This window comes from Drosophila pseudoobscura, chromosome X (genome assembly GCF_009870125.1).
Source record: "Drosophila pseudoobscura strain MV-25-SWS-2005 chromosome X, UCI_Dpse_MV25, whole genome shotgun sequence".
NCBI classification, from domain to species: Eukaryota; Metazoa; Arthropoda; class Insecta; order Diptera; family Drosophilidae; genus Drosophila; species Drosophila pseudoobscura.
The window spans coordinates 39,070,575-39,097,895 of record NC_046683.1 but is presented as its reverse complement, the minus strand read 5'-3'; the positions used below and the strand labels follow the sequence as shown (position 1 = coordinate 39,097,895).

The window sequence follows — 27,321 nt, the reverse complement described above, 5'->3', positions numbered from 1 at the left end:
CTCAGAGATGAGAGATTTCCATTTAGCCAACCTGAAACCAAACCCACAAATGCCACAGAGCGCACGAAAACTCAATTGATTCTGTTGGTTGTTTAGGAGTAGTATGTATACATTCAAAATCATGTTTATTCATAGTTTTATATTCCATTTAGACTTATACACGTAATAGTATACCATTGACCACTGGGTGATCTGGTTTTTTGTAGTTTAAATTCGGCTTGAATTCATAGCATATAAATATTTGTTTTTTTGTTGAGAAATTTGCATTAGCATAGCCAAAAGCGAAACGAAAATCAATACGTGAAAAAGCAGCAGATTTCACACACATTCCATTAAAATGCAGAAAAAAAGCTTAGAGTTAATTAAATAATCAGTATTCAAGCGCACTGATATCCACTGAGCCGTTTGATGAGTGTTCTAAGCGTGTGAAATATTGTAAAGTGTTGAATATTGTTCCAAAGTCCTCTTAAACCTCCGTCTTGTGACCCATTTCATTCCACGTGCTTTGTACTTTCGTGTTGCATGTTGCATTTAAATTCAATATACGATCAATCTCCTGCCTCTCTAACACACTCTCTCTCTCTATCGACCGTTTAATGGCACTGAATGCCTCTCAGGTTTTTTAGGCTTGATTTTTCTTCTTGTATGTAGCGCAGTGTAAATATTATGTAAATATGTTTTCTCTGTTGTATACTATATATATATACATATATATATATATATATATAGATAATGTATATATGTAGATTTTCCAAAAAAATAATATTAACATCAATACGTATGTATGTGCCTGACATCAATATTACATCAATTTATCCACACAACTTCATATCTGTATGTTGGTTCTTCTATATGTTCATATTCACGATAAAAAAAAGAATTGTGAATTGTGATCCATCGGTTTCGGCATATGTATGTATCTATGGGGTAAATATACCAAAATAAGTATGTACATCTGTATATGTATATATAGACATATTTAGTATATATATATATATAATGTAAAGGTATAGGTATGCATTAATATCGAACGATATTCTTTTGATGCATGTGTTGCCTAAGCCTTTGCTTACAAAAAAAGTTTTAGTACAGTTTCTTCCGTACTTCAAGGCGAAGTACAGTTTCTCTCGAAACAGCAGAGTGACAAAATGAAACGGTCACTCTGTTTCAGAGATTTTGTTGATTTGCATACAAAAAAGTTTAGTCAGCTTTTGGATAATGATAAGAACTGTTGATAAGAACAGTACTCTCCCCAAAACCACTTGTTTTATATTTGCTCGCTCATACGCTAAGCTTCTACAGTTGTGTGTTTTTCTACGCCCATGAATTTTGCATACGGAAAAACATTAAAAAGTACAGTGGTTCGCCTTTGCCGTAAGCTGGTACAGTTGTGTGTTCTTTTCAAAGCATGTGTGCCTTTTGCATACGAAAAAGAAATGCAAGAACAGTTGCTCACTTCAACGCTAAGCTGGGCTAACGGGACAGCTGCGTTTTGCCAAAACGAAACAGACCAAGAGGTCTGCTCGGGAGATAGCTTTACGCTGTGTTTGCATGAAGATGCCTTGGAGTTCTCTTTGTCCTTGCCTCCGATATTATAGACAGTTTGGATGCTTCTGGTGTTCCGGGTGCGGTGTGTATTTGAGCTACCACTGGGGATGCGGATAGGGTATGGCATGCGGTTTTTGCGTCCGTGTTTGGAGCTGTCTCTGTTCCTGTTTCTTTTACTGTTGGAGAGGCGCTTACAGTGACAATTGCGAGGGCCATCGCTGATGTAGGCAGCTGCGAGGTCATAAATATTTGCTGTGCTACATGGGAAGCTTTGGGGGGCATCACACGTTTGTTCTGAAATGTGAAAAAGGACACACGAGCAGAAAGAAAGGAGAGAAAGATATTTTTAGTTGAAGCTTTTGGCATATTAATCCTTTAGTGAATATTTTTTTGATTGCAAAGCACAGAAAAAAAAAAGTCAAAAAGGTGAGCATGATCCATCGTGAACGATAGAAAAAGCATACTCGTGACAGACAGTGTGACCAGATCGCTGACCAAAGTTTCACTTCTGACGCTATTTTCCAACAGAAGTTTCATCGATTCAGTTCTTCGTTGATCAAAAGCCAGCTTGCAGTCCATCGAAAGTACTTCCACGTTATTAATCACAAAATTAGAAATTAGAAGAAACTGAAAATAAACCTGTTTATATGTCTATAAATCCAAATCAACACACAGTCCAATAAAAGTCAAAAGTGAATCAATTTAATGCTCAATAAAATGATACAAATAAATATGTATTTTCAGAATATCAAACTGATTTATCAGTAAATAATGATACAAATAATGGTAACGCGTAGATCAAATGTACATCAACATAAAAGCAACTAAATATAAAAAATATATTTTAATTTAATCTAAAAAAGAGCTGGAACGTTATGAGCCGCGGCAAAGGTCGCGACTCTACTTTATACCCGTTACTCACTTTATAAAAATCGGTCGAGCCGTTTGGAAGATTTGTATATATTAGATTTGATCTGTTTCCATTTTTATTTGCATTTTTTCACATCTGTCTCTTTTTTTCTATTCCTTTACCAACACCACCCGTTTCATCTCGCTTCCTACTGCCAGATCACACACACTTTGCATACGAGGTGCAGTGTGAGAGAGAGAGAATGAGTAAGCGCGTGGAAGACGTAGCGTAGCCACTGAACCACTGTCTATAATAATCGTCCGATCTAATCGAGATTCGGTAATCTGCTAGATATAGTGTCATTCTCAACAATTGTGATTATTCGGTTTTTCCTATCTTTAAAATTGTGGATTCCACAGATTTACGTTCTTTGTGAGGCCTGAAGAAATTTTGAAATACACTTGTAACAATGTACTTATTCTGGAGTCTGGGTTTGAGATTTTGTTGCTCTAGCTCTTTAAGTCTCTGAGAGCTAGGCGTCAAGCAATACGGATAGACGGATGGACGGACAGGTAGACATGACTTCATATATCGACTCGGCCATTGACGCTGATCAAGAATATATAAACTTTACGGGGTCAGAAACGATTCCTTCTGGTTCCGATTCCATTTTCACCACAAATCTAATATTATAGCAGCCAATATAATTATCTTTAATACAACTCCTTAAAGCGATAGGAAATCGGGAATTTGGATATGACTTTAACATTGTGTTTGTTGATCTTTGACCTTTGGTCACACTGCATGGTCACGGTACAGTTGTGTTTTGTAGTAGTACTCGAATGCAATAAGTTATTATAAAATATTGTATATATTAGATTTAAGATATTAGAGAAACATGCCGCTCAAGTTTTGCTGTAGAATTCACCAAGCGTTAACCGTGTGTGTGTGTGTGTGTGACTGTGCCCAAAAATAGAGTGTAGATCTAATAGAGATTCATTTTTATCAGATATTTGTAGATATTGTAGATATCGTATAAATATACATAACTTTTAGCGATGGGGTTCAATGCTAGTGAAGGAAAGTTCTGTCCACGGTTGCCACATTAATCTACACATTATATATTCAGATGTAATATGGATATATCTCAAGTTCATTAGGAACTATTGGTTGAAAACAACCTTTTTTTTAACTAAAACCTCCAGTGATCCTTTGTTATTATACTTTTAACTATAAGGATACACTACGAGGGCTATTGGGACGTTGAAGTGCCCTGGCTGACCATTACTGGCCGCAGCTAACATGCACGAACCCGAAGTTTATTACGCGCAGATCCCAGGCAGAAGCGCAGACAGACCGAGGGGCGCTGCTGCATAACACGGGGCAAATAAACTATGGTTTAATATAAGACTCTCTTTTATGGATATGCTCCTTAAGTTTTTTGTGGTACAACTGTGGAAACCGTGGCTCTATCCTATGAATATCCAATAATTTCTATCAATTTACATCTGCAGGTACACTATTCTCTAATTTTTGTAAAAAGCTAGAAATGGAAGGACCATGATTCGAGATGATTAGGGCTTTTGGGAGATGGGAATTGGAATAAAGTGTTTGGCAAAGGATGCTGCTACTTTTGGAAGAGTGAATGAGAGTGGTTCTACGAGTGACTAAGTGACTAATTGGTTATATGGCTATGGCTACGGTAACGGTCTACGTTTAGTTTAGTGGCCTACTGCTCTGACAACTCAAATACAACTGACTCGGGTGGTACGGATGACGTTGACGGTACTCTAAGTACCTTTTGACCCCTGAAGCAGAGGCCGGAAATCATCCACTTGGTTCCAGCGTGTATGCGTGTCTCGCGCTTCCTACCCACTGCACCACCGACAGAGTCCTGCACTACAACGACTTCAGCCTCGACTCCGGCTCCAGCTGCAATTCCGATTCGGTTTTCATCATCAGTCCGTTCCCCCCTTTGGCGGCGTGGACTCTCCTGGTTGTTGTTGTTGTGGTTTCGCTGCACAAGACGCTGTCGGTGGTTGGGTTCGTGGATCATAACGATACTGGCACTAGTGTTCTGCCGCCTGTTGATCGGCGACGTTCTAAAGAAGGATTTATTAAAGGATTCATTATGGGGCAATGTGGCAAAGTGTGTAATCGCATGGATGGCTTACCGTAAACCTCCTGTAGCCGCCTGCGTATCGGCCACCGGCTGTTGGCCGACAGCGTCCGTATCAGGGGCGGTGTTGTAGGCCCCCGAATACATTGAGGGCCGCTTTGGCGCCCATTCGGGATGACCGCGCAGCGATAACTGATTCGATAAACTCTTGAGCAAGCAAGCGCGTACCTATCGAAGGAAACAAGGGGAAAAATATATAATTATCGGTGGAAATTATCTCTTTATGAGAGCTTTCTTTGAATATAAAGAAGATATATTTCAGGAATCTCTTTCACAAATATCGCCTTATAACCGAAATCGTTTGTAAAGTATCGATATTTAACCGATCAAATCAATGGATAGACAGGACTCACCTCGCCATTAAGGAAACAGTAGATGAGAGCAATGAAGAAGCCTTGAAAAGAGGTAAGAAAATGTGTGCCGTACGACCACACTGCAAAATTGGTGGCCGACTTGAGTACAGGCCACTGGTGCAGGAGATTGGTGATACCCAAAAGGGGCAGCAGGACGATGGCGGCCCTCACTGCCTTGCGGGTCTGCTCGATGTCGCTGGCCTGCGATTGTCGAAGCTTCATCACCAGCACCCGGATGATGTTCACCAGGAAACAGAAATTCAGCTGCGAACGAGGGGGGCATTGAGCAGTCAGTGGGGGAGTCCTAAGCGAAGGAGCGGGTCAAACGACTCACCAAAATTACTGCAAGTCGGGGTCCCTCGAGTATCCAGTAATACGGCGTCAGATTGTAGTTCCACAGGCATTCACCCATCGAAGTGTCCATGTACATGACGGTGCATCGTGCCCAGACTGTGGTCATCAGGATGGGCACGCACCAGCCCAGACGCGAGAAGAACTTGAGCGGAAACTGGCCCTGGAACACGGCCACCGTTACCATATTGTGCAGATACAGTCCCTCAATGAACATCCACATGAACATGGCCGTTCGGGCGTACTCCAGCAGGACATAGGAGGCCTCGCATAGATATGGCTAGAATGAGGGGAATGTTTACGAATGGCTGGTCTATTGATGTATCCTAATCACCGTATTCTCGATCGCCGAGAGACTACTACTAGAGTTTGAGGAACTGCCACTGGATTTGCTGCCGCGCTGGAATTGGTCCAGATAGATCGTGAGTCGGATAAGCACCTGAAGGACCATGGCGACGAATAGATTCTTGTGGATCCTTGTACGGTTGTTTCGCAGCGATCGAAAGCTACAGAAGATTACCAGAGAGACGAGCAGGGCAAGCAGCGACAGGCATAGGCCCACGATCTCCAACGTTCGTGTATGCCTGGCAATTTCAATATAGAGCTAAAGACGTTACGAGAAGAGAGAGATTAGTAGCCATGCTTGAGAGTGTGTGATTCATTGATATCCCTTACATCAATATCCTTGCTGCCCATCTGCTGCATTAGGCGGATCACCTCAGGTCTGTAGCAGGGTCCATAGTCGGTCCAACCAGCGGCAATCGCTTCCGCTGTCATATTTGTGGTATCTGGTCGTGTGCCCCAGCGGCCATCCAGCTCGCACTTGCGGATAGCAAACTCTGTTTTTGATCATCAAACCAAACACCACGAAAATAGGGAAGAGAGAAGGAAGGAATATATGAACGGTATGCAGGACAGGCCTTAGATGTTATGGCGTCGGGGAGAACTTTTGATTTGTACTTTTAATATTTATCATTTCGTTTAGCTTCGTCACATCAATTGATTGATATATTTCAACAGTTTTTTGTTCAATATGAGATCAAAAATCTTCTTGATTGTTATCGCTAATTAATGTGGAAAAAAATTAAAAAATTTTTTAAAAAGTCGATTTTTATCGTAAATACGAAGAAGAGACTCATTTTAGCACTTACATTTCAATTAGGCGACAGAACTACAACAACGGAGAGAACAAAAGGGAGGCTTGCAAAGGATATTCCAGGATTATTTAATTTTAGCACTTCTTGTTATTTTGTATATGATTTACCCGAGTCTATAAGTTGTAATATATCATTCGAATATTTATACAAAATTAACATTCAAGGCAACATTTGACCTTCTTATGAAACACCATCTCTAAAGAGGCATATAATTTTGGGTAGATTAATTTGTACTACATATTAAGAAAACTCCGAAAAGAAAATACAATTTTTGTTTATAGAAGTAGTGTATAAAGTTGTAAAGTTATATAAGTTGAAAGTTTCTATTTGTCTGTACGACGAAGTTTACCTTCGCGGGGTGATACTAACAATGCCCTTACAGAGTTAAGTTTCTTCAGATCGCTAAGACCGTTCGAGTGGTATTCTCGGATATATATTAATACACAAACATGCTAAAGTTTCGAGCTCTATCCGGGCCCCACAACAATACGAGTCCCTAGCATTTGGCTTTTCAATCAATCCGTGACCCCTCCGCTGACAAGTGCAATGATGTCAATCGAATGAAACTTTGCGATCTGAATCGATGGGGTTGTGTGCAAAACGAGGCCAGGACAATGCTACTGGTACGCACTTCCATCGACGGAACTCAATTTGTGGGTTACACCATAATTAACTAATCGATTGGAACGACGCTCTCCTTGGACTACGTCTACCTGACCAGCCCAGACAGTTCAGTCCTCTTCGTCCCAATTTCGGTATGACCTCGGCTGCAGTCCTTACCGATGTCCTGGATTGGATTGGGTTGGTTGCTAAATGGTTGAATGAACGCGTGACGCCGTGAGGCATGCAATGAATACGAAATCAAGTAATTGTTTGCCAAACTACTGACTAGGGATCCAAATAATTCAGGCCGTAATGTTTAATTTGAAAGGGAAATATATGTACATACATATGGTTTTATTTATGGGTCACTTCTCACTAAATATTTAAGGCGGAAAGGTAGACAGGACTCTTTCCACAGGGAAAAAAAGAAAATTACCTGGGCTTTCGTAGTATCACTTAAAATATATATTTTAGATTCATGTCTTAGACGATATCTTATTTCCTCGCACTTGCAGTCATCGCGAGTCTCACACGAGCATTCTGATTCAGTCTATTGCATTCTGAGTTCCGCATTCATACTGATAGTGAATCTAATGATTCAATATGCTTCGATTTGCTACACTCAATGGATGCTCTGCTCTGCTTTACATTCTATAGTTCTGCTGTCTAGAAATACGAATACTTACTTCGCGGATCGACACCATGAAAGCCCGCTGGGCAATGCATACGTGCCATGACTCCGGCGGGAGTTGGCGGCCAACAGGTCAGAGTGTCCCAAGTGAAGTTGCAGTAGATGCCTAAAAATATTGCATAGAACGTGAAATAGAACGTAGCACAAGCGCAGATAACACAGTTGAACACCCACAAGAACTCCATCCCCACAGAGAATAGAAAGAGAGGTCTCAGTAATTCATCAGTTCACTTAATCGATACAAAACTTCGCCCCCACAGCGTTCAGATACCCAGTAGCTCCTTCAACTTGTCGGCCTTTAGCTTGTAGTCCACGTGGCTCAATTCGAACTCATTTACCGACAATTGGATGCGTGTTCCCAGATCTATGTATGGCAATCTATAGGAACCCCAATGGCGTAGCGCTCTTTGAGTGCGAACATGTCGTTTTCATCACATACTATTTGTTCCTTATTCGGTGGTGTCCATGTCGATCGCTTGCAGACTCGATGATCCTCGTTGAGTTTCTTTATATGTTTGATCATAGTATAGTCCATGTATTTGGAAGATCGCGCGTGTCGCGTAGCAAATTTTCGACCGTGTTTCGCGAGCAGTGAACAGGGCTGGCTTCAGCGTTCGATGGGCATTAGACTGACGGGGCAATGGAAGTTGATGTTTACTTTCCGATTTCCTGTATTTAATGACAGGAGATTTGTAGTGTTCGAAGTGTTTTTGGTATCCATATAGTAACCCATTTGCTCATTTACTCGGTACCAACGCATCCGCCTTTCGATAGTTGTCGTTAGATTCTTGTATATTCTACTTTTTTTATTTTTAACCTTCTTTTTCTTGTTTTCTCCAAACCCTAGCACCTACCGATTACTCCCATTACCTTCCTTTTTCCTAGTATCTATCCACCTTAGCGGTGGATAGCCCATCTAAGGCTTGGATTAAGAGATTAAAGGTCTCCCTCTACCGGGACTAAATACAAATTCCCCTTTCTAACATGTTTCCCTAGTTATCTGGAGGGCCCCTGAAGACAACACTCACCTGCTTCTGGTTGCGTGTAGTTGGCAAAAATGGCCGAACAGTTCTCATAGTTGGCGGCAGCCGCAGCGGCCAATGTTAGATTTCCGTGAATAGTACCATTGGCAAAGCTGGTGTCTACCTCTGGGAGGGCCTCTGCCAGCACCTCCGATGCTGTTGTGGTGACCTCCAGGGCAATACGGGCCACCTGTGTGACCCGGTCGATGAGATAGGAAGGTGCCAGCTCCGCTGCGGCTGTGGTGGGCGATTCGGTTGTCATTAGCGAAGATGTGGTGGGCTCTGGCATGGAGTTGGATGCAGCAGCGGCAGCAGCCGATGATAATGACACGCCGGTGAGGCGCATCAAGCGGGCGAAGAAATGAGTGGCGACACCGCCGCCGGTCTCGTCGGTACTTGGCTGATCTGTCATATCGCCGCAGACAGTATACCTGCCGCTGTGAAAGAAAAAGAATGATGGAAGTAAATTAGATTAAAGTCCAAATATAAAGTCTATAAATATAACTGAGAAGAAGCCGCTCTCCTTTTGTGATGCATGTCCAAAGAAATTGCAATTTTTCCCCCCCTCAGACGGAGGTGCACGACCCCCACAGTAGAAATTTAATTGAAAGCTTATCAAACAATGCTGGAGCCAGAAGGTGGTACCAGACAGTGCATGGTACCGAGAAGAGACACCGTCACTGGCTTTTTATTAAGTCCAGCCCACGCTCACGCCCGGGCATTGCCATCGCCAGTCCGTGATGATTGCCTACAAATAAATACTACTCATGCCTGACTCGTATCATATGGGATGGAGTGCAGTTTCTGTTTCCTCCAAGTCGAGTATTTATAGCTAGTGAAAACATCCTCCTGCACGTACACTGACACACAGCACACATCCCATTGCATAGGGAGCAGCTTGACGGGATTATGATTGGCAAATGGCCAGGCAAAGCTCATCATCACCAGGCCAACGGCCTGGATTTCATTGAGTTCTAAAAAGCTGTTCTGCATAATCGAAAGGAACCTGTGCTATCCATGTATAAATTTCTTCGCAGCACTAAAGCTTTGTATACATACAGTAACCTAAAAGAGTCGGAATATCGTTAACGAAATAGGGGTATATTAGTTGTGTGTGGATATGGATGTGTGTAACCCCCAAAAGGAAAAGTTTCCGACTCCATAAGGTATATTTATTTTAGATCAGCATCAATAGCCGAGTCAATATAGCCACGTCTGTCTATCAGTCTGTGTATCAGTCCGTGAAGTACTAGAAAAAGTGTTATAATTTGTGTGTAAGCAATCCCAAAGCTTTTCAACAGTGACGGCGTAGAGGTCTCGTTTATCCTGCATATCCGCACTTGCAGCTGAATATACGATTTTTCCCGAAAGAGTCAATACTGCCTCGGGGCGCATTACTGGGTGCCATTCAAGTCTATCTGCGATATGCAATGGTGTGAGCGGAGCACGCTGTGGCATTTTGCTCAGATCTCCCGAGGTGCCTTTAAGTGCATTTTACATAATGTCTTCGGAATTCAACTTTGGATGTTGACAAATGCAGTTGCAGTCTAAAGGGACCCTTGCAAGCCAATCTTCTAATTATTAACATAATGGGCGTATGACATTTCGCTTTGCTTTGACACTACCAACAGTCAAACAGATTTTAATCGTAGCAACCTTACACGGAACGGTGCCAATGTATATACATACATGTATGTACGTATGTATGAAGGAACGTGTTAAAAATACTCTCCAAGAAGATGAGTGCAAGTCTTAAAACGTTTTAACATATGAAACTTATTTATCTCTTTGCTATAGCTGGATACAAAAATATCCCATTAGATGAGAGGAAATGTCTGCAATGTAGACGATTCCTTGATTCGATATTTAGGGTGGCTGAAAAATCTCTTAAGTGTGCCAATTTGAGTGAGCTTGGATTGTGGTAGTAGAGTACAGTCTGTATTTGGAAGTTGGCTTTACAAAAATTCACAAAAAACTGCCAGCCAGAAAATGACTTTTAACAACTCAGAATTTATCTTATTTCTTTTCTCCTTTGCGAACATTTCGAGCAGTTGATTTGAAACGATCCGTTGGGAAAACTTTTGTGTCCTCTTCTCGTTAAATTTTGTCAATTTAAGAGCCTGAAAAACATTTAATTTCTATATACATATACATTACATATTCTGGCAATCCCCAAAATTTATTCAACAAAAACGGTGCAGAAGTACAAGAAATAAGATTTGGTTTTAACTGGAAATTCAGCATTTTCAGCTGAAAGTATTTTTTTTCCCGAAAGAGTCGCATTTCTTGCCCCCTTACATGCACCATATTATCCCTCTGCCACGTGCCACGTGCCACATTGCAGGGGCGGGCGGAGCACCCTGTCGCCTTTTGCTAAGATTTCCCGAAATGCCTTTGAGTGCATTTGATATAATTTCATAAGAATTTCAATTTTGAAGCGCATATACGAGGTACTCGTACTCGCACAGTCCTCCCCTGCGTGGATGTTTCTCTCCTGCGTGTGCCTTGGGCACAGCCAAAGGTATCAGCAACATTCCATGTGCCCGAAATCCTTGGACAGATGTTGCATAAGACTGCAGGGGCGATATTCTATGGACATCGAATACATCGACAGCATTGAATGCGGAAGCAATTGCAATTAAGCTTAATAATTTCAAAAACCACTCCCCCGAATCTTAAAAGTCTCAAAAGTAGAAAAAAGCTCCGACTGTGGGCCCCCCTGTCATTGGCCGTGTCCTGAGACCACAGTCCCATGTTGCACGTTTCACCGTCCCCAGACGAGTTGGTCCTGAGTTGGGTCACTGTGCAGCCTCTGGTGCCGCGGCTTGAGTGGGTGGATGGAAAGGGAAGGCCTTTGAAGAGCTGTCAAGGCAAAACTCTATTAAATACTTTGATAATTTAAGGCAGAAACCGCAAAAATCTGCAATGAAAAAATATACGAAAATGAGCAAACTAAAACTAAAGCGGAAGCTTATATATATTGCCTTTCAAAAATTCGGTAGGCTCCTCCCATAGGAAAAGAGTCTTTAGAGGACAGACTCGAGTCGCATGTGGCTAAGAAATCCTTTGGAATCTCATAGGAATCTCTTTTTTTCGAGTGCACCGCCCTTCTTTTGGGGACTATCCCACAAAAATTCCCACCAGCATTTGACTAAGGCGTTGGGGCGTGGCGTGCTGTTCACGTCTTTGGTATAATTATAGTGCGCAAAAAAAGAGAAAGAATCAAGGAAAAATAATCTCAAGAGCTCTATTCATAAAGAGCGAAATGCATAGAGCGGGCCAATGCCCCTAGACAAGAGGGTGGGAATGGGGCTTGGTGTTCGGTGTCAGGAAGGGGTAGGAGAGCAGGCTGCTGCCGCTGCGGCATTTGGAAAGTTTTTCGCGCTATTTGACAATGCTGTTACCCTCCCTGGTGGCCCTCTTTTACTGCAGCTTTTTGGCCAACAGCACATGGCAAACAGCTGAATGGCAGAGCAGCAGCCACATGTGTGGCCTGACAGTGCAGAACATTGGTATCATGACATATGGGATCTTAATAACATTAAGAAAATATCGAATTATCAGCCGGAGCACTATAGGAGTTCTTCCAGCGTGGCTCTCTCTTCAGTAACTTTCTCGTTTCTAATGTGTCTTGGTTCATTTCATTTAACTTTCTCGTTCCTAATGTGTCTTGGTTCATTTCATTTTCGTTTTAAACTCATAGATGGTGCTTTTGTATACGGCCTTATAGCTTCAAAACGCACTGTGTTAACGCCAGTTAGTCGCTAAACTAAAGGATATGCCAATCGAAAGTTTTGCCAAGTTTTACCAAACCAGGACTAGATTGCTGCTTTAAAGAAGGGTCCTGCCCGGGTTATATCAACCTTTTCGTTGCTCCCCGAAAAATCGTTAGGACAGAACCAAAGACAGAACATGTTCTTTTTGGGTGGATGTGGGTGGAATTTTCCTTTTGTAGCCGCAGGACATTTGCCGCTTGGCTGCAGCAAGCAGCCACTGAAGCTGCAGCTGCTTATACAATTTGTGGCATTGAATTTGCCAGTGCCACTGGTTGCAGTCAGCCAGTAGCCAGGAGCAAACGAGGATGCACCGAGCATTTTTCGACGAGTGGGTTCGCTCTGGTGTTTTGTTTTGCTCTGGGGATCTCGTGAATGTCTTATAATTGAATAAATGAATAGCTCTGAGCTGCAGTGAAGATGGGGATGGATGAATGTAAGTATTCACCAAGTACGATTATTGTACGATTTTCAATGGAGGTCTCTCGTCGCACGCCTCACTGAATGCACTGTTGACCCATTCACCCATTCAAATCCATTCTGACAGGCCCAACAGATTTTGACAGCTACTCAAGCTGCGGTGTTTTGTATCCCTGTATTCTTTTGTCTCCCCCTCTCAATATTTAATTTAAACACAGAGAGTGTCCTGCTGTCTGCCTGGTTTTGCTTCTGCTTCTGCTTCTGGCTCAGTATCCTGTCTGGCTGGTGTAACTGTTGCATTACTGATTACGCTGCTGTTGTGCAATTTGCCGGATTGCCCCATTCGAACCAATCAATGTCGATACATGAACAGACCAAAGGAGTTATCGTACTCCCACACATACACAGTATGTGCACAGAACGCGCCACGGCCTACAAGTATTTACTGTCAGTATAAATGCCATTGGCAGTGTAGCAGTGTCATCATCCGTGTGGCAATGACAGTGACAGTCCTTCCACTCCTCCAGTGTCAATGTCAATGTAATGCAAGCTCTTTTTCCACATCCTACCATTGAATTGGTCGTCCATGGCAAAATATTATGCCTCAATGGATCATCAGACCACTTTGTTGTTTCCTTCTTTTGGTTAAAGTCACAGAAAAGCAACAGATTTTACACTTGGTCTAAGAGATATTCAATATATTGTATCATCCTGCTCTTTTAACCATTAAATTTCAATTTTGTCTACCCGATGCTCAAAATGAGTACAGGGGTGTATAAGATTTGTGGGGAAAATGGATGTGTGTAACGTCTGGGTCCGCATCAATAGCCGATTCGATTGAGCCATGTCTGTCTGTCCGTCTGTTCGTCCCTATGAGTGCCTAGTTCTCAGAGACTATTAGTGCTAGAGCCACGAAATTATGTATCCAGACTCTGTGATATTTTACTGTTACAAGTTTATTTCAAAATGTCGCCCCACCTTTTGACGCCTTTTGACGCAAATCTGTGACGTCCACAATTATAAGATACGAGATTGGGAACAAATCAATTTGCAGTGGCTATATAGCGCCGTCCAGGCGATTAATTATTTTCTTTCTCTCTCACACACTCTTCGTAGCGCCATGTGTGCGCCCCCTGGCGGAGGAGAACCATACTCTATCGGTAGTATCGGTATAAATATAGCGGCCGTAGCCGCGACTCACAACGTTCCTCCTCGTTACTCGTTACCAACGTTACTCTATGAAAGATCTGTAAGCCTCTTCAAGCTTCTACATATTATAAGAAAAAAGTGCTACAGAGCTAGGAAAAATGAGAGAGAAAAATAAGAAAGAACGAGAGACACCTTTGCAATCCGGTCTTAGACGGTCCATTGTGTTTACCAAATTGAAAATTTTGAAAAATTTTTGAAGTACGGATTTGCTCTCGATAAGTTTTTTCAATTCGACTATGGCCTTGACACTTACTCACACTAATTTTTTGTCTTTTCGATCCTATACAACACTGAATGGTGACTTTAAATACACTTACAATTTTCATTGTGTGTCAAAGTAAAAAAAAAACGGATTGATAAAATGTACATTTCTCTAAAAGCGTGAAAAAGGTATTCTCTGCCCACTCGCCACACATTGCGGCAATCTATTTTTTCAAAATTTTTAAATACGGGATACCGCGGTCTTATTTGTGTGTTTACCAAACTTCAAGCTTTATCCAACACCGATGGTGCTGAGGCCCGTTTATCCAGAATTTCTGTATTTGCAGCTACCATATTTATATTTGTACGATATTAGCCTTCTGCGTCGTGCCAAATTACAGGGCCCCATCAAGTCTGTCTGCGATATGCAATAGGGCGTGCCGAGCACCCTGTGGCCTTTTGCTGTAATTTGAATTTCATAATAATTTTAATTTTATTTTGCAGCTTGCCACATATGAAGGTACCCATGAAGGGATCATCCAATTATTAACAGATATAAGTACCATAAATGGCGGCACAAATGACGTGCTTGCAGTGATTGCAGCTCACCCTGTGACCTGTTTGTTTCTGCTTTTGTCTCCTGCTTCAAATTAGATGGATGGGGCCTCTCCTTAATTATCCGCGCATTTATTCTCAATTCGATCTGCAAGTCGTAATTTAGGGACGACCGATAGCGATAGATACACAAGCACATCTGTGACTGTGAAGAAACGCACTGCGGGTGGGACATGGCGGTGCATTCCGTTTTCCGGTTCAAGTCGCCATTTTCTGGGTGCTCTTCCCCAAGGTTCTGCCGCTGCCACTCATTCAGGTGGCTGGCACATCATTGTCCCACTTTACAACCCTCCTGGAAATTGGCTGCCATCTCACGAAGGAGATTCATTACTCGTTAGGACCTTGGCAACGCGCCGGACGGAACGGGACTACGGGGCAACAGGATCTGCGCCACGCTTCCGGCAGTGGCGTATTGCAAGAGGGTGTCTGTGTGTGTCCTCTCAGCTAAAAGTTTTCCATATTTTTAAAAATATTTGTAATTGGGTGCAAATGGATACATTACTCGTCATCAGGTTAGCACATTCCCTCGCTTTTGTTGTTTTCGCTTAATTCTATTCAATCTAATAAGGTGCAGATTTTAAAATTTTGTTTTTTTTTTGTTAGCTCATTTATTTTTTAATTTTAGTAAAATAAAAATGATTGTTTTTAAATTTATTAAAAATTTTTAATTAATTGAACTAATTTTAATCAATTTAGACCCCCCTTTTTGATGACCCTGCATATCGGCTGTCCTTATAGCAGCGGCTAAATACGAGTATTTTGTAGAGTCATGTGATGCTTAAAGTTCAAAAAACGAAAAGGTTTTGCATTGATAAAGTCATGGGTATCCGAAGCTTTCAATTCTTCATTCTTTCAGCCTCCTAGGACCCTTCTGCCTACGCCACTGGTTGGGGCTGTTTTTGTGGCTGTTTCTATGCCAGTGCGGCTGTGCGTGTGTTTTCTTATACTTTTGGGCAAATTGCCAGAATATTTTTGGTAACTCTCGTTTTGGCCGGTTCGTTGCCTGATTGTTGTGGTCGCTTACTTCGGCTGTTGCCTCGGTCTCCCCTGGTCTCCTGTTCCTTTGGTGCTCCTCCACTGCTTCTCTCCCGCCCTGCTCCTGCTCTGATTTTTCAATGTTCTATCTGATGTATTTGTATCTCTTTTTGGTCATTTATTTGGTTCAGTGATTTGATGCGCGTTTCGAATGACATGAGAATAATGAAATGAATGCCGCACCAAATGTGTTTATTGTTCGGTCTACAATTATGCATAATTATCTTGTTATTGCTGGCTGAAACCCACACACCCACCGACACCCCCCATTTCACATTTCCATCCGCATCCATTACCTACAGCCTCTCTTTGGGTCCTTTCATCTGTCAGTGTCCTCCCTGTGTCGAAGGTACGAGTATTTATTGCATAATCCGCCGCCCTTATGCCCTCACGCACGCGGCAACAGGGCAGCAGATTGAAGTGTGTGGCAGGGGGAGGTTGTGTTCAGTTTGTTATACAACTCCATCACAGGTTTAAGGGAAACGCAGGCCAGATGTGGCATTGCAACAGTACCCCCAAGGCTCTGCGACATTTGACCTTTCGGCCATTAAGGACTGACGCGTATGTTTGACCCTTTGAAAATCTACGTTTTTAATGGGGTTTTTGGCGGAAATGCTGGTCTTATTTATAGCTGCCTAAGATCTAGAAATGTTGGTGGTTTTTCCTGCCCTGATAAGAGCTATAAAAATGTTCAAAAAAGTTTGGCATCAAAACGGCACATACTTGTGGGATGGGGCAACACAATAAGGTCTCCCTGATACTCTACACGTCAGATCATTTTCTGTATCATAGAGATGCCGAAGAAACAACCAATCAGGCAAGGTTTGACGTATCAGAGTCTATGGTGAACTCCCACATAAACTACTACACAGCACTAACAATCTACACAGCCTCAGTTTGCTGTTGCAAACGATTTGTTGTTCGAGTTGTATAGTATTAGGTTGAATGCAGTGAATGGAACATGTCCCACTGTGCACATCGAACTTACTTGTTTTATTTTTTATGTTTCAGAGTCCCCCAAGTATCCCGTGCCCGTACAAGAACTCTCAAGCCAATACGAAACAAACACTAACAATGGCAAGTCCAAACTCTCTCATTGACATACATTTATCATTCTTTTAATGCAGACCCCTCCGCCCGGAGGCCGCGCCCCGTCGTGATGTGGGAAGCTCAAAAAGATCGAATCGTGTCCAGCCTGCGGTGTATCCGCCACCCGGACGCCTTGGCCGGTACACTAATAAGATACATTTTTGAAAAATATACATTCTGGATCCGGTATTCACACGTCGCTATGCTGTGGACTTCTTGAATCCCGTAGATACAGTAGATACGAACGCCACGATGTACCATATGTATGTACATTGAAAAACCAATGGACCTAAATACTATCAGACGTCGCGTCAACAATGATTTTTACTGCTCGGTCCATGAAGCACTGGCAGACTTCCAACTTATAATTGAGAATTGTTACAAGTTCAATCGACAGGGGGATCTAGTGTACCATCGCGGCGAGTTGAGGAAAAAGTTTCTCAAGGGCAAGGTGAAGATCATGCCCACTGGCCCGGAGGTGCCGTCGAAAAACAAACCACAAACGGAGCTCTCCAGATTGGGCACCGCCCGTTAACCCATCCCCAGCTCGGCCGTGTCGCACTTTGTGGTCGCCACTGAATTAAAACAGCTGAGGTCCTGGATGTCGCAGTCAAAGGCCCAGTCCACATGCGTCCAACAACCAACAAGTATAAAGCTCCGGACCAGGAGAAAATTATGACGAAGAATGAGAGTTAATGCCAGTACCTCGAGCAAGCGTTCAACAAGATTATTGAGGCAAAAAAATTTGGAGAAGTCCAACATACTCTTATGGCGCTGGACGGTCTGAGCGCCATCGAGTGCCAAGCCCTCAAATGCCACAATCTTATAAAGCTCGCCAACAAAGAGCTGGTCATCGTAAAGGACAAGACGGCCCTCATCTATGCAGATCTAAGTCCAGAGGTCAAAGAGAAGGCCAAGAAGAAAGATGCCGGTTCTTCAAAAAAGCAGCAAGAATCCTCAGGGAGCGTTCCGTTCAAGATGCAATCTTACGACAATGATACCCCACGGGTGCAGACCAACGTCTCGAGCCCATTCAAATTGCAGGTCACCTGCACCGGCCTGTCCCAGGATGCCCAGGATGCAGGCCACTGATAACGGTTTTCCTAAGACGCAAGCCAACTGTTCACCCAAGCAGCGGGCCCCTCTGAACAGGCTCCCGAAAAAGCAGGCCTCCGGGAAGGGTCCGCAAAGGCAAAAGCTTCCAACGAAAGAGGAGCGATAGCAGTACAGATTCGACCTGCGATTCGAATCGTAACATAAGCTCAAAAAGAAGCGCCGCATGTCCGGGGATCAGATTGACGAGCTGGTGGTACAGGTGGAAAGACTCTCAGATAGCAGTGAGTCCTCGTTCGGTTCGCCGAAACGCAAGCACCGCTGCAATCCAGCTGTGCTAGCATCACAAAAGCGATTCGAAGGCAGCAGCAGGAGCAGGAGAAGGAGCAGAAACCCCAGGTGGCTCATGAAATCCATTGTCGACAATCGAGCGGGTACAGGCCGCAAATAAGCAACTCCATGAGTCGATAGCCGAAGGTTTACGTAAAAAGCGAGAGGATGTTATGGAGCGGTTGCAGCCACAGCAGCAGCTGAAGCAGCAGCGGATGCAGTATCGCCTTATAGCCCCTCAACATTTTTGGTCGAATGGCAAAAAAGACCTTGGAAGAATCATATAACGCAAGGGAGCCGTGGAAAAAATGGTGTCCAAGTGTTTTGAGGAGTTCATAACAAAGATGGAGCGACTTTCGTCGGAGATGCAGCTTCAGGAAAAGATGCTGAACAAAATGTTTCGTGATATCAATGCCAAAATCATCGAACAGAACGACCAGCTCAAGTTCGTCATATCGACCCATATGCTAATCGACAACCAAACTGTGCACTCTCGAGCCCTCAACCAATCCAGACTCTAGGCTAGTTCCTTGCATTGGAATTAGCCTAAATGTACGTGTAGCTATTACATTATTATTCGAATTTTACTATGTACTATGGAATAAATATTGTAGTGTTCAGTCTTTGCCAGTGAGTTGGGGCCAGAGCCTATTTAGGCTCTAACTCCGACAGTGGCCAATAGATGGTTTTTTTTTTGACATCATGTTAATAGGAAGCTAGGTTCGAATGCGCGCATTCTTGCTGTGCTCGGGTCCAGCTCGTCGGATTGGTCGGGGTTCTTTCTCTCCTAGCTACACAGTTTTCCTGACACAAATCAATATAATGCGCTTCAAAAAAAATAAGCAGGATCTCGACGTTAATGTCAATAACCAATAAAAAAAAACTCATTTCCACTCTGCGCCGATACGCATTTAGAAAACGCTTAGAAAAAGTGTAGTTCGTCTTCTGTCTGATGGAGGGAACAGCGGTGATATATGTCCCTAGTCTTTACCCACCCAACCATGACAAACGCGTTTACATTCGGGCGTTGTCCCAATTCTAAGATCCAACATCTTCTAGTGCATTTTGAGGGAGATAAGCATAAGTACTTGACGGACGGAGATAATATTTAGTTTAGGCAGACATATTCATGATTACAAATTCCTTTTATTTTTATGTTAAATGTCCCTAACCATGTGAGATTGTATTGATATATATATATTTTTTTTTTTTTTTACATTAATTACAGATATAATCCGATTCCTTACATTTACAAATAAACAAAAATATACAGACTTCCTTCTTCTTGGATCAGCAAAAAAAACTTAATTATTTGAGCATTTGAGGGGGGGTAATATTCTTTCAAATCAGTATATATATATCTACTTCAACAAACTTACGCCTGCATTGGTGTATAGACATTGTGGTTTCAGCCACTAGTGGTACTCACAGTAATTGGTTAAACTCATCGGTGTATCGTTGGGCCCAAGATGACTTTGACGGATTCATTTGTATGCACTGTGTAATTTAGAGGTTGGTCAGTATAAATGTATGTATATATATAAAGAGAAACACATTATCCCGAACTCATATTGCTCAGTTTTCAAAATCGTCAGTTACGTTACAAATTTACTCATTGGAGGAAGCTATTTAGTTACTACATTAATCAACACAATGATAAACGAGATATGAATATGTGGATCTAATCAGCTGGTTCTTAGAGCAGCAGCGTATAGATTTTTATGTGATAGTGATAAAGGCAAACGGGAACTTGCACTTGAAATTTAAATTGAGAAACACGGGAATCAAAATAAACACAAATCTGCTGACAGCAAGAGTGGTTCTGAGGCAATGTGGTTTAGGCTAGCCTAATTACTCAATCCTTTGTAAGTTTTCGTAGGTTGGTGACGATTATGTCCTCCGGCTTTTTTTTTATGAGATCGGCAGGTTCAAACTGAAATTCGGACGTCCAGCAGTGGTGTATGGTGGTTGGTCTTTCACGAGCCGTAAATGATTTCCGATATTGAGCTAGCCCAACGTCAACGGTTCAGCCTTCACTTTGCCGCCGTGGATGTGCACTGCGCTAACTCCCAAACGGTCAGCTTGGTTGTTTTAGTAGTTGATACCGTAGATTGGTTGGCCGGCTTGGCTGTATTAAGATTTTCCAGTACTCCTATCCCTAAATAAAACTGTGTCAGAACCTTATCTTTCCACGGTGGACTAACGTACCTTTGCTTCTCTCAAGAATTTCACTTTATTTTCACTTTTCCCTCGGGTAGTTCAGCTAACGCCACTCTTCGGATTTATTAATCCATATAAACAGCGGATGATTAGATAATAGTGAAAAATTGGAAGTTATGTAACTCCACGTGTCTTCACCATTCACTCTGCGATTGCGAAAATCACGAAAATCTATATATACGTGTGCCGTAAGTGAAACTATGCAGGGGAATGATTTCACATGAATCAAGTCTATTCGCCTGTACCTATTGCATGCCTAAGCTGAGCTTTAAGCTTTAACATAACTGTGCAATCGGATGATCTTCTGGATCTCCTGCATTCCACCAATTTCTTCGAGCTATGCTAGCGAGGGCGGTATGAAAAGTATCTTTCTAGAAAGTGTACCTAAAGTGTACCTTGTTCGACCTTTTCCTTTCTTTTTTTTTTCTTTTGATTTTCGAATAGTTGGACACTACAACCACAGATAATGAAACAAGACCTGCTCGAAGGTACATTATCTGAAAAAAAATGCTGTTATTTATTCTTCACCTGAATATCTTTGAGATGGAAAACTCCAATCTTTTTCCCTGCTGGGTTCACCAACTCATAATAATATGGGCTTCTTTTTTTGAGAACCTTTGCAGAAATGAAAACCGGAGCTAACTTCGAACTAAACTTCTTACTCGCGTTGCTCTGGGTAAAGTTACGAGCAAAAACCTCGTCACCCGTTTTAAGTTGTACGTTCCTACTCCGTAGATTATATTTCTTCGCGTTAAGCTCATGTGATTTCTTTATGTTTTTCTTAGCGTCTTGTCTTGCCAGTTGTAACAGATCGGAGTGTTCTAATCGGACGTCGTTGCTTAGCAGATCCACGTTTCGCAATAGGGTATAATCTCCTCCGTTCAGAATCATGTTCTGACCAAAAACAAGGAAATATGGTGAATAACCAGTACTTCGATGCACCGCTGCTCTAAGTGCACCATTGATAGCGTTCAAATTAGCGTCCCAATTGGAATGGTCACTTCCAATATAAGCGCGGATGGCTGCCAGAACCGATCTGTTTAATCGTTCACTAGCATTGGCCTGAGGAGAATATATAGCCGTACACCGATGTGTAATGCCAAAACTTGTAAGAAAAGCTTCGAAACAACTTGATTTGAACTGCGAACCATTATCCGTTAGAACAACTTCCGGCACTCCAAAGGTGTAGAATATGGAGCTTTCCAGGTATTCACACATTTTTGGCGCCGTGAACTTCTTTAGAGGGCTAAGAAAATGGAATTTCGTGTTATGGTCTACCACTATAAACAACCCAATGTTTCCATTTTTAGTACGGGGGTACGGACCTAGTAGATCCATATACAAGCATTGAAAGGGGCGGTCTGATGTTAATGGTCGGCCCATCGGAGGTTTTAACATTTTGTTCGGACTCTTAGTAGATCGACAAATATGGCATTCTGAGATGTACTCTCGAATTTGGCTTACCATTCGGGGCCAGAAGAAATACCTTTTGAGTTTTTCTACCGTCTTAGCCATACCACAATGTGCAGAGCTTGGCGCATCATGTGCTTGTTGCAATACTTCGGGGATCATCGCGGAGGGTACCCAAAGTTTCCAGGATTCCTCGTGTCCGTCATTGTCTCTATTGAACTCGGTTCTTTTATAGACATACCCATCAATAACTTTTAAATCAAGCAGTTTTGACTGATTCTCTTGTACTCGTTGAATCACGCTAAGATATTCCGGCGACTTAAAATGACTTGACTGTAAATCAATCATGGGACCACTGGCAACGAATTCTTCTATAGCAGGTTGGTTACGTCGAGACAGGGCGTCAGCAACAACGTTTTCTGACCCTCGCCTATGTGTAATAGAAAAATTGAATGATTGTAATTTCATCGACCACCTCGCTAGTCTTCCAGAAAGATCTTTCTGCTTCATCAACCATTTTAAAGACGCATGATCCGTTACTACCACAAAATCTTGACCTTCTATATAGGCACGAAATTTTTTTATACCCTTGATAACGGCTAAGCATTCCAGTTCGCTAACGGTGTAGTTCCTTTGGGCTTTCGATAATTTTTCCGACATATACGCGATTGGGAGTTCCACTCCCTCACGCTCTTGCGCCAGGACACAACCTATCCCGTAGGTACTTGCATCACACAGTAAGATAAATTGGCTTGTGAAGTCTGGGGTAATCAAAATCGGAGCTGATGTTAAACGCGATTTTAGAAGATTGAAAGCTTTTTCGGCATCATCATTCCAAATTATAGACTTTTTGTTCTTTAACAATTCCGTCAGTGGAAAGCTTATGGTGGCATAATTTTCGACAAATCGCCGATACCAACCAGACAATCCTAAGAACCGACGCAACTGTTTTATAGATGTAGGAACAGGAAACTCATTGACGGCCTTTATTTTCCCTGGATCCGTCAGAATTTGTCCTTCTCGAATGATGAATCCCAAATACTTTATTTCGCGCATACAAAACTTGGACTTCTCAATATTAATAGTCAGATTAGCCTTTTTTAGGCAAACCGAAATTTCCTGAAGCGTGACCAAATGTGACTCGAAATCCTCTGACAGCACAAGTAAGTCATCTAAATATACAAAGACGCATTTTCTTAGATGGGCCGGTATAACCTGGTCCATTAGTCGACAGAGGGTTTGCGCAGCATTACAGAGCCCGAACGGCATTGTTTTATATTGATATAGTGGCCTGTTTGGCACTGTGAAGGCCGTACATTGCCGTGACTTTTCGTCGAGTGGTATCTGCCAAAAGGCGTGCTTCATATCTAGGCCTGTTATGAACCTAGCTGGCGGCAATCGACTCAAAATACCGTCTATATGAGGTAACGGATAAGCATCCTTTATAGTGACCTTATTTACCTCACGCGAATCTAAGCAAAGCCTGTTCTTTTCCCCTTTCCGCACCAACACGCAATTACTGCTCCATGGACTTGAGGACTCTTCAATTACGTCTAGGGCTAACATATGATCGACTTCGGCAAACATTAGTTTCTCTATTGCTGGTGACACTGGCCAATGTCTTTGCTTGATGGGTGTTGCGGATCCGACTTCTATTTTATGCGTTATCAAATTTGTTCTGCCTAAACCTTGCTTGGCAAATGATGGAAAAACTTCTACAACGGCCTTTAGGCGACTTTGTTGTTCATTTGACAAAAGATGCCACTTGGGGAGTTCTTGGTCATGAGTCTCTCCACCCACATCTAGCTCGGAAACCTGCGCGTTGCTGATGCTATCTGTTAATCCAAACTGATGCCAAAAGTCTATCCCGAGATAAATATCTTGTTTGAGACATGGGATAATAAAAAGATCTAACCATGCTGTTTTCTTTCGATAAGTAATTTGAGTTTGTAATTTGCCAACAACCTTACTTGGCGTTCCATTAGCAGTTCGTATGTTGCCGGAGCACTTTTTGGTTTTTCCTAACGCTAGGAACTCCAGTGCTGCCTTGCCTCCGACACAACTCAGGGTTGCCCCAGAGTCTAGGAGCGCAGTGTAGTTATTCCCTTCTATGCATACTTCTGTGTACAGTCTGTTATCAGTTTTACTAAAAATCGCGGCTACCAGTTTTTTTCTTTGTTTCATTTGGCAATTTTACGGGTATACTAGGAGTCTTCACAGTTTCGGGTGCGTCCAGGTTTTGTCGATCGACACACCCGCCGGTCGGTTTCCCGCTGGATTACATCTGGGACATTTCGGCTTGAACGTTTCCTTAGCGCCACAACCATAACAAAATATAGAGCGCTGCTCTAGACAATCGTCAAATCGATGACCAGGTTTTTCACAGTTCCAACAGGTTAGGTTTGATGGCTTCCGTTGAATCGCGAGGACTTCTGGATCTGGCGCATTCGATTCTACCTGAGTTTGTTTCTCGTACGCGTCAGTTAGCTCGTTAATATAGGAACGCAAAGTTCGTGGCTTACAAGCTTTTATGTCATTGTAGAATTGTTCATGTTTTCGCACTTCGACACGTAATTGTGACCTATTTGATATTCTTAAATGAAGTAGCTCATGGTGCAAACTTGGTTTACCATTCCTAATCAGCAACTCGACTAATTGACTTTCGGACATGCCTTGTTGAAGTCTATCTGCTAAATCCTCTATTGCGCACTGATAATCATCAAAAACTTCATTTTCGCCTTGTCTGCGTTTCCTTATCTTTTCCCATATGTCAAGGTCAGTTTCAGCGTCCTCAAATCGTTTGCGAAATTCAAAACAAAAGGTTTCCCAAGAAAAATTGGTATGGTTACGGTGGAATTTCCAAAACCAATCACTGGCCTTATTAGCGAACAAGAGATACAGGTGATCACAAAGTACTTGATAATCATTATTTAAGTTCTGTTCAGTTAAAGAGCGTATTCGATATATAAAATCTTCCATCCTCATACCATTCTTCGATCCGTCAAACTTTAGCCGCCAATTTTGAATTATGTTAGCTGCCTTTGCGGGTGCTAACTGTGCATTTGACCTACTTCTACTACTACTGTGACTTGAGATGTTTCCTGCTAACGAAGCACGTACGCCGGACTGCCTATTCCCAGTCTCCACATTTTCCACTGCTTGTGTGGCGATGTTTAGATTGAGTGTAGCCAGTTGTCTCTGAATTGTCTCTTCGATGTTTTTATTCAAAATATCCACCATGTCATCTATCATATTTTCTTGTTGAACACTTAAGGCATTCTGTATGTACCTTACTATGTCGTCTGGCGATTTTCCCAATAAATTTTCTTCCTGCTCTGACCGACTAGGATCTGTAAGTCGCGATTTTGATCTAGTGGTCACGCCTCCTTTCGAACTGATGGGCCTACCTCTGCCTCGGTTCTTATAAAGGCCTCCCATTCTTCTCAGAGTATGGGCTCCTGAGTCTGTAGCTGAAATATCTTTGATTCCTGTCTCTGCCTCTTCGGCTGCGTCACCAAGTTCCGCTGCAAGGGTATTGTTACCATAACGTAGTTGCGAAATAAGGCAGCATGCCGCACATATCGGACAAGCCGGTGTGGTCGTGATTGCTTCTATTATACAACATTTATGAAATCTATGATTACACGGAGTACTTGCAACTAACTCAGAGACCAAGATTACTTCATTACAAATAAAGCAAAACGGATCGCTTTGTTCGCGAATGCCATCGAGATTTTCATTACTATGAGTAACAGGCATTTTAGCCATTTATTGTTAATTCACTAACACAAAAAACTTTCTCGAAACAAATTGCTTATCCCCTAATGTCCGTCTTTCCTTAGCTCATCAATATCTCAAAATACAAGAAAACAGACAACAAAACGAAAACTCTCCTCCAGCGCATTCCTCTATTTTAACTAAGTAACTATTGTTGTTATTCATCTACAACCATCTCAAATTGCTGGACGATGTCCGAAATTCTCCAGAGCATCGTAAATCCAAAACACTTTGAGATTGTTTCCTGTCAAGATTGTTTATTTTGCTCAGCATAGATCTATCAGGGTCGATCAATCCGGTATCCGAATTGCAATCGCTAAGTCCACCGATCGATTCCAGCCGAATACAAAACAACTTGTTGTGCAGCAAATGTGAAATAAATGGATGGATTTGTAGAGCTTAAATGGGACTTAAAGAAAACTTTTCGTGCCCCACGTTGGGCGCCATGTTTGTGTAGTGTTCAGTCTTTGCCAGTGAGTTGGGGCCAGAGCCTATTTAGGCTCTAACTCCGACAGTGGCCAATAGATGGTTTTTTTTTGACATCATGTTAATAGGAAGCTAGGTTCGAATGCGCGCATTCTTGCTGTGCTCGGGTCCAGCTCGTCGGATTGGTCGGGGTTCTTTCTCTCCTAGCTACACAGTTTTCCTGACACAAATCAATATAATGCGCTTCAAAAAAAATAAGCAGGATCTCGACGTTAATGTCAATAACCAATAAAAAAAAACTCATTTCCACTCTGCGCCGATACGCATTTAGAAAACGCTTAGAAAAAGTGTAGTTCGTCTTCTGTCTGATGGAGGGAACAGCGGTGATATATGTCCCTAGTCTTTACCCACCCAACCATGACAAACGCGTTTACATTCGGGCGTTGTCCCAATTCTAAGATCCAACATCTTCTAGTGCATTTTGAGGGAGATAAGCATAAGTACTTGACGGACGGAGATAATATTTAGTTTAGGCAGACATATTCATGATTACAAATTCCTTTTATTTTTATGTTAAATGTCCCTAACCATGTGAGATTGTATTGATATATATATATTTTTTTTTTTTTTTACATTAATTACAGATATAATCCGATTCCTTACATTTACAAATAAACAAAAATATACAGACTTCCTTCTTCTTGGATCAGCAAAAAAAACTTAATTATTTGAGCATTTGAGGGGGGGTAATATTCTTTCAAATCAGTATATATATATCTACTTCAACAAACTTACGCCTGCATTGGTGTATAGACATTGTGGTTTCAGCCACTAGTGGTACTCACAGTAATTGGTTAAACTCATCGGTGTATCGTTGGGCCCAAGATGACTTTGACGGATTCATTTGTATGCACTGTGTAATTTAGAGGTTGGTCAGTATAAATGTATGTATATATATAAAGAGAAACACATTATCCCGAACTCATATTGCTCAGTTTTCAAAATCGTC

The 27,321-nt window shown here is 42.2% G+C and overlaps 2 protein-coding genes across 5 annotated transcripts in view; one reads left to right on the top strand and one right to left on the bottom strand.

The window, feature by feature from the left end:
- Positions 1 to 84: 84 nt before the first annotated feature.
- Pdfr (Pigment-dispersing factor receptor) overlaps positions 85 to 27,321 on the bottom strand; it is a 49,191-nt gene continuing 21,954 nt past the window's right edge. For 3 of the 4 annotated variants that reach the window (XM_015186864.2, XM_033382384.1, XM_015186862.2), the window contains 9 exons: positions 8,761 to 9,191; positions 7,728 to 7,838; positions 5,957 to 6,120; positions 5,616 to 5,885; positions 5,265 to 5,561; positions 4,931 to 5,194; positions 4,573 to 4,745; positions 4,197 to 4,500; positions 85 to 1,842 (listed from right to left, as the gene is read on the bottom strand). In XM_015186864.2, the coding sequence (XP_015042350.2) occupies positions 1,537 to 1,842; positions 4,197 to 4,500; positions 4,573 to 4,745; positions 4,931 to 5,194; positions 5,265 to 5,561; positions 5,616 to 5,885; positions 5,957 to 6,120; positions 7,728 to 7,838; positions 8,761 to 9,166 (2,295 nt within the window). In that variant the 5' untranslated portion in view covers positions 9,167 to 9,191 and the 3' untranslated portion in view covers positions 85 to 1,536. Of the gene's footprint in view, positions 1,843 to 4,158; positions 4,501 to 4,572; positions 4,746 to 4,930; positions 5,195 to 5,264; positions 5,562 to 5,615; positions 5,886 to 5,956; positions 6,121 to 7,727; positions 7,839 to 8,760; positions 9,192 to 27,321 lie in introns of all 4 variants that reach the window. The other variant, XM_001354429.4, reaches the window with a different exon arrangement.
- LOC6901121 (uncharacterized) lies at positions 14,375 to 19,084 on the top strand. The gene is made up of 2 exons (XM_002134560.3): positions 14,375 to 14,546; positions 17,019 to 19,084. Exon 2 carries the CDS (start codon positions 17,865 to 17,867, stop codon positions 18,186 to 18,188), a length of 324 nt encoding a protein of 107 aa, XP_002134596.1. The 5' UTR covers positions 14,375 to 14,546; positions 17,019 to 17,864; the 3' UTR covers positions 18,189 to 19,084.

Excerpts from the sequence above, each read along its gene's own strand:
- LOC6901121 (XM_002134560.3), top strand. The coding sequence starts at position 17,865 with ATGGCGCTGGACGGTCTGAGCGCCATCGAGTGCCAAGCCCTCAAATGC.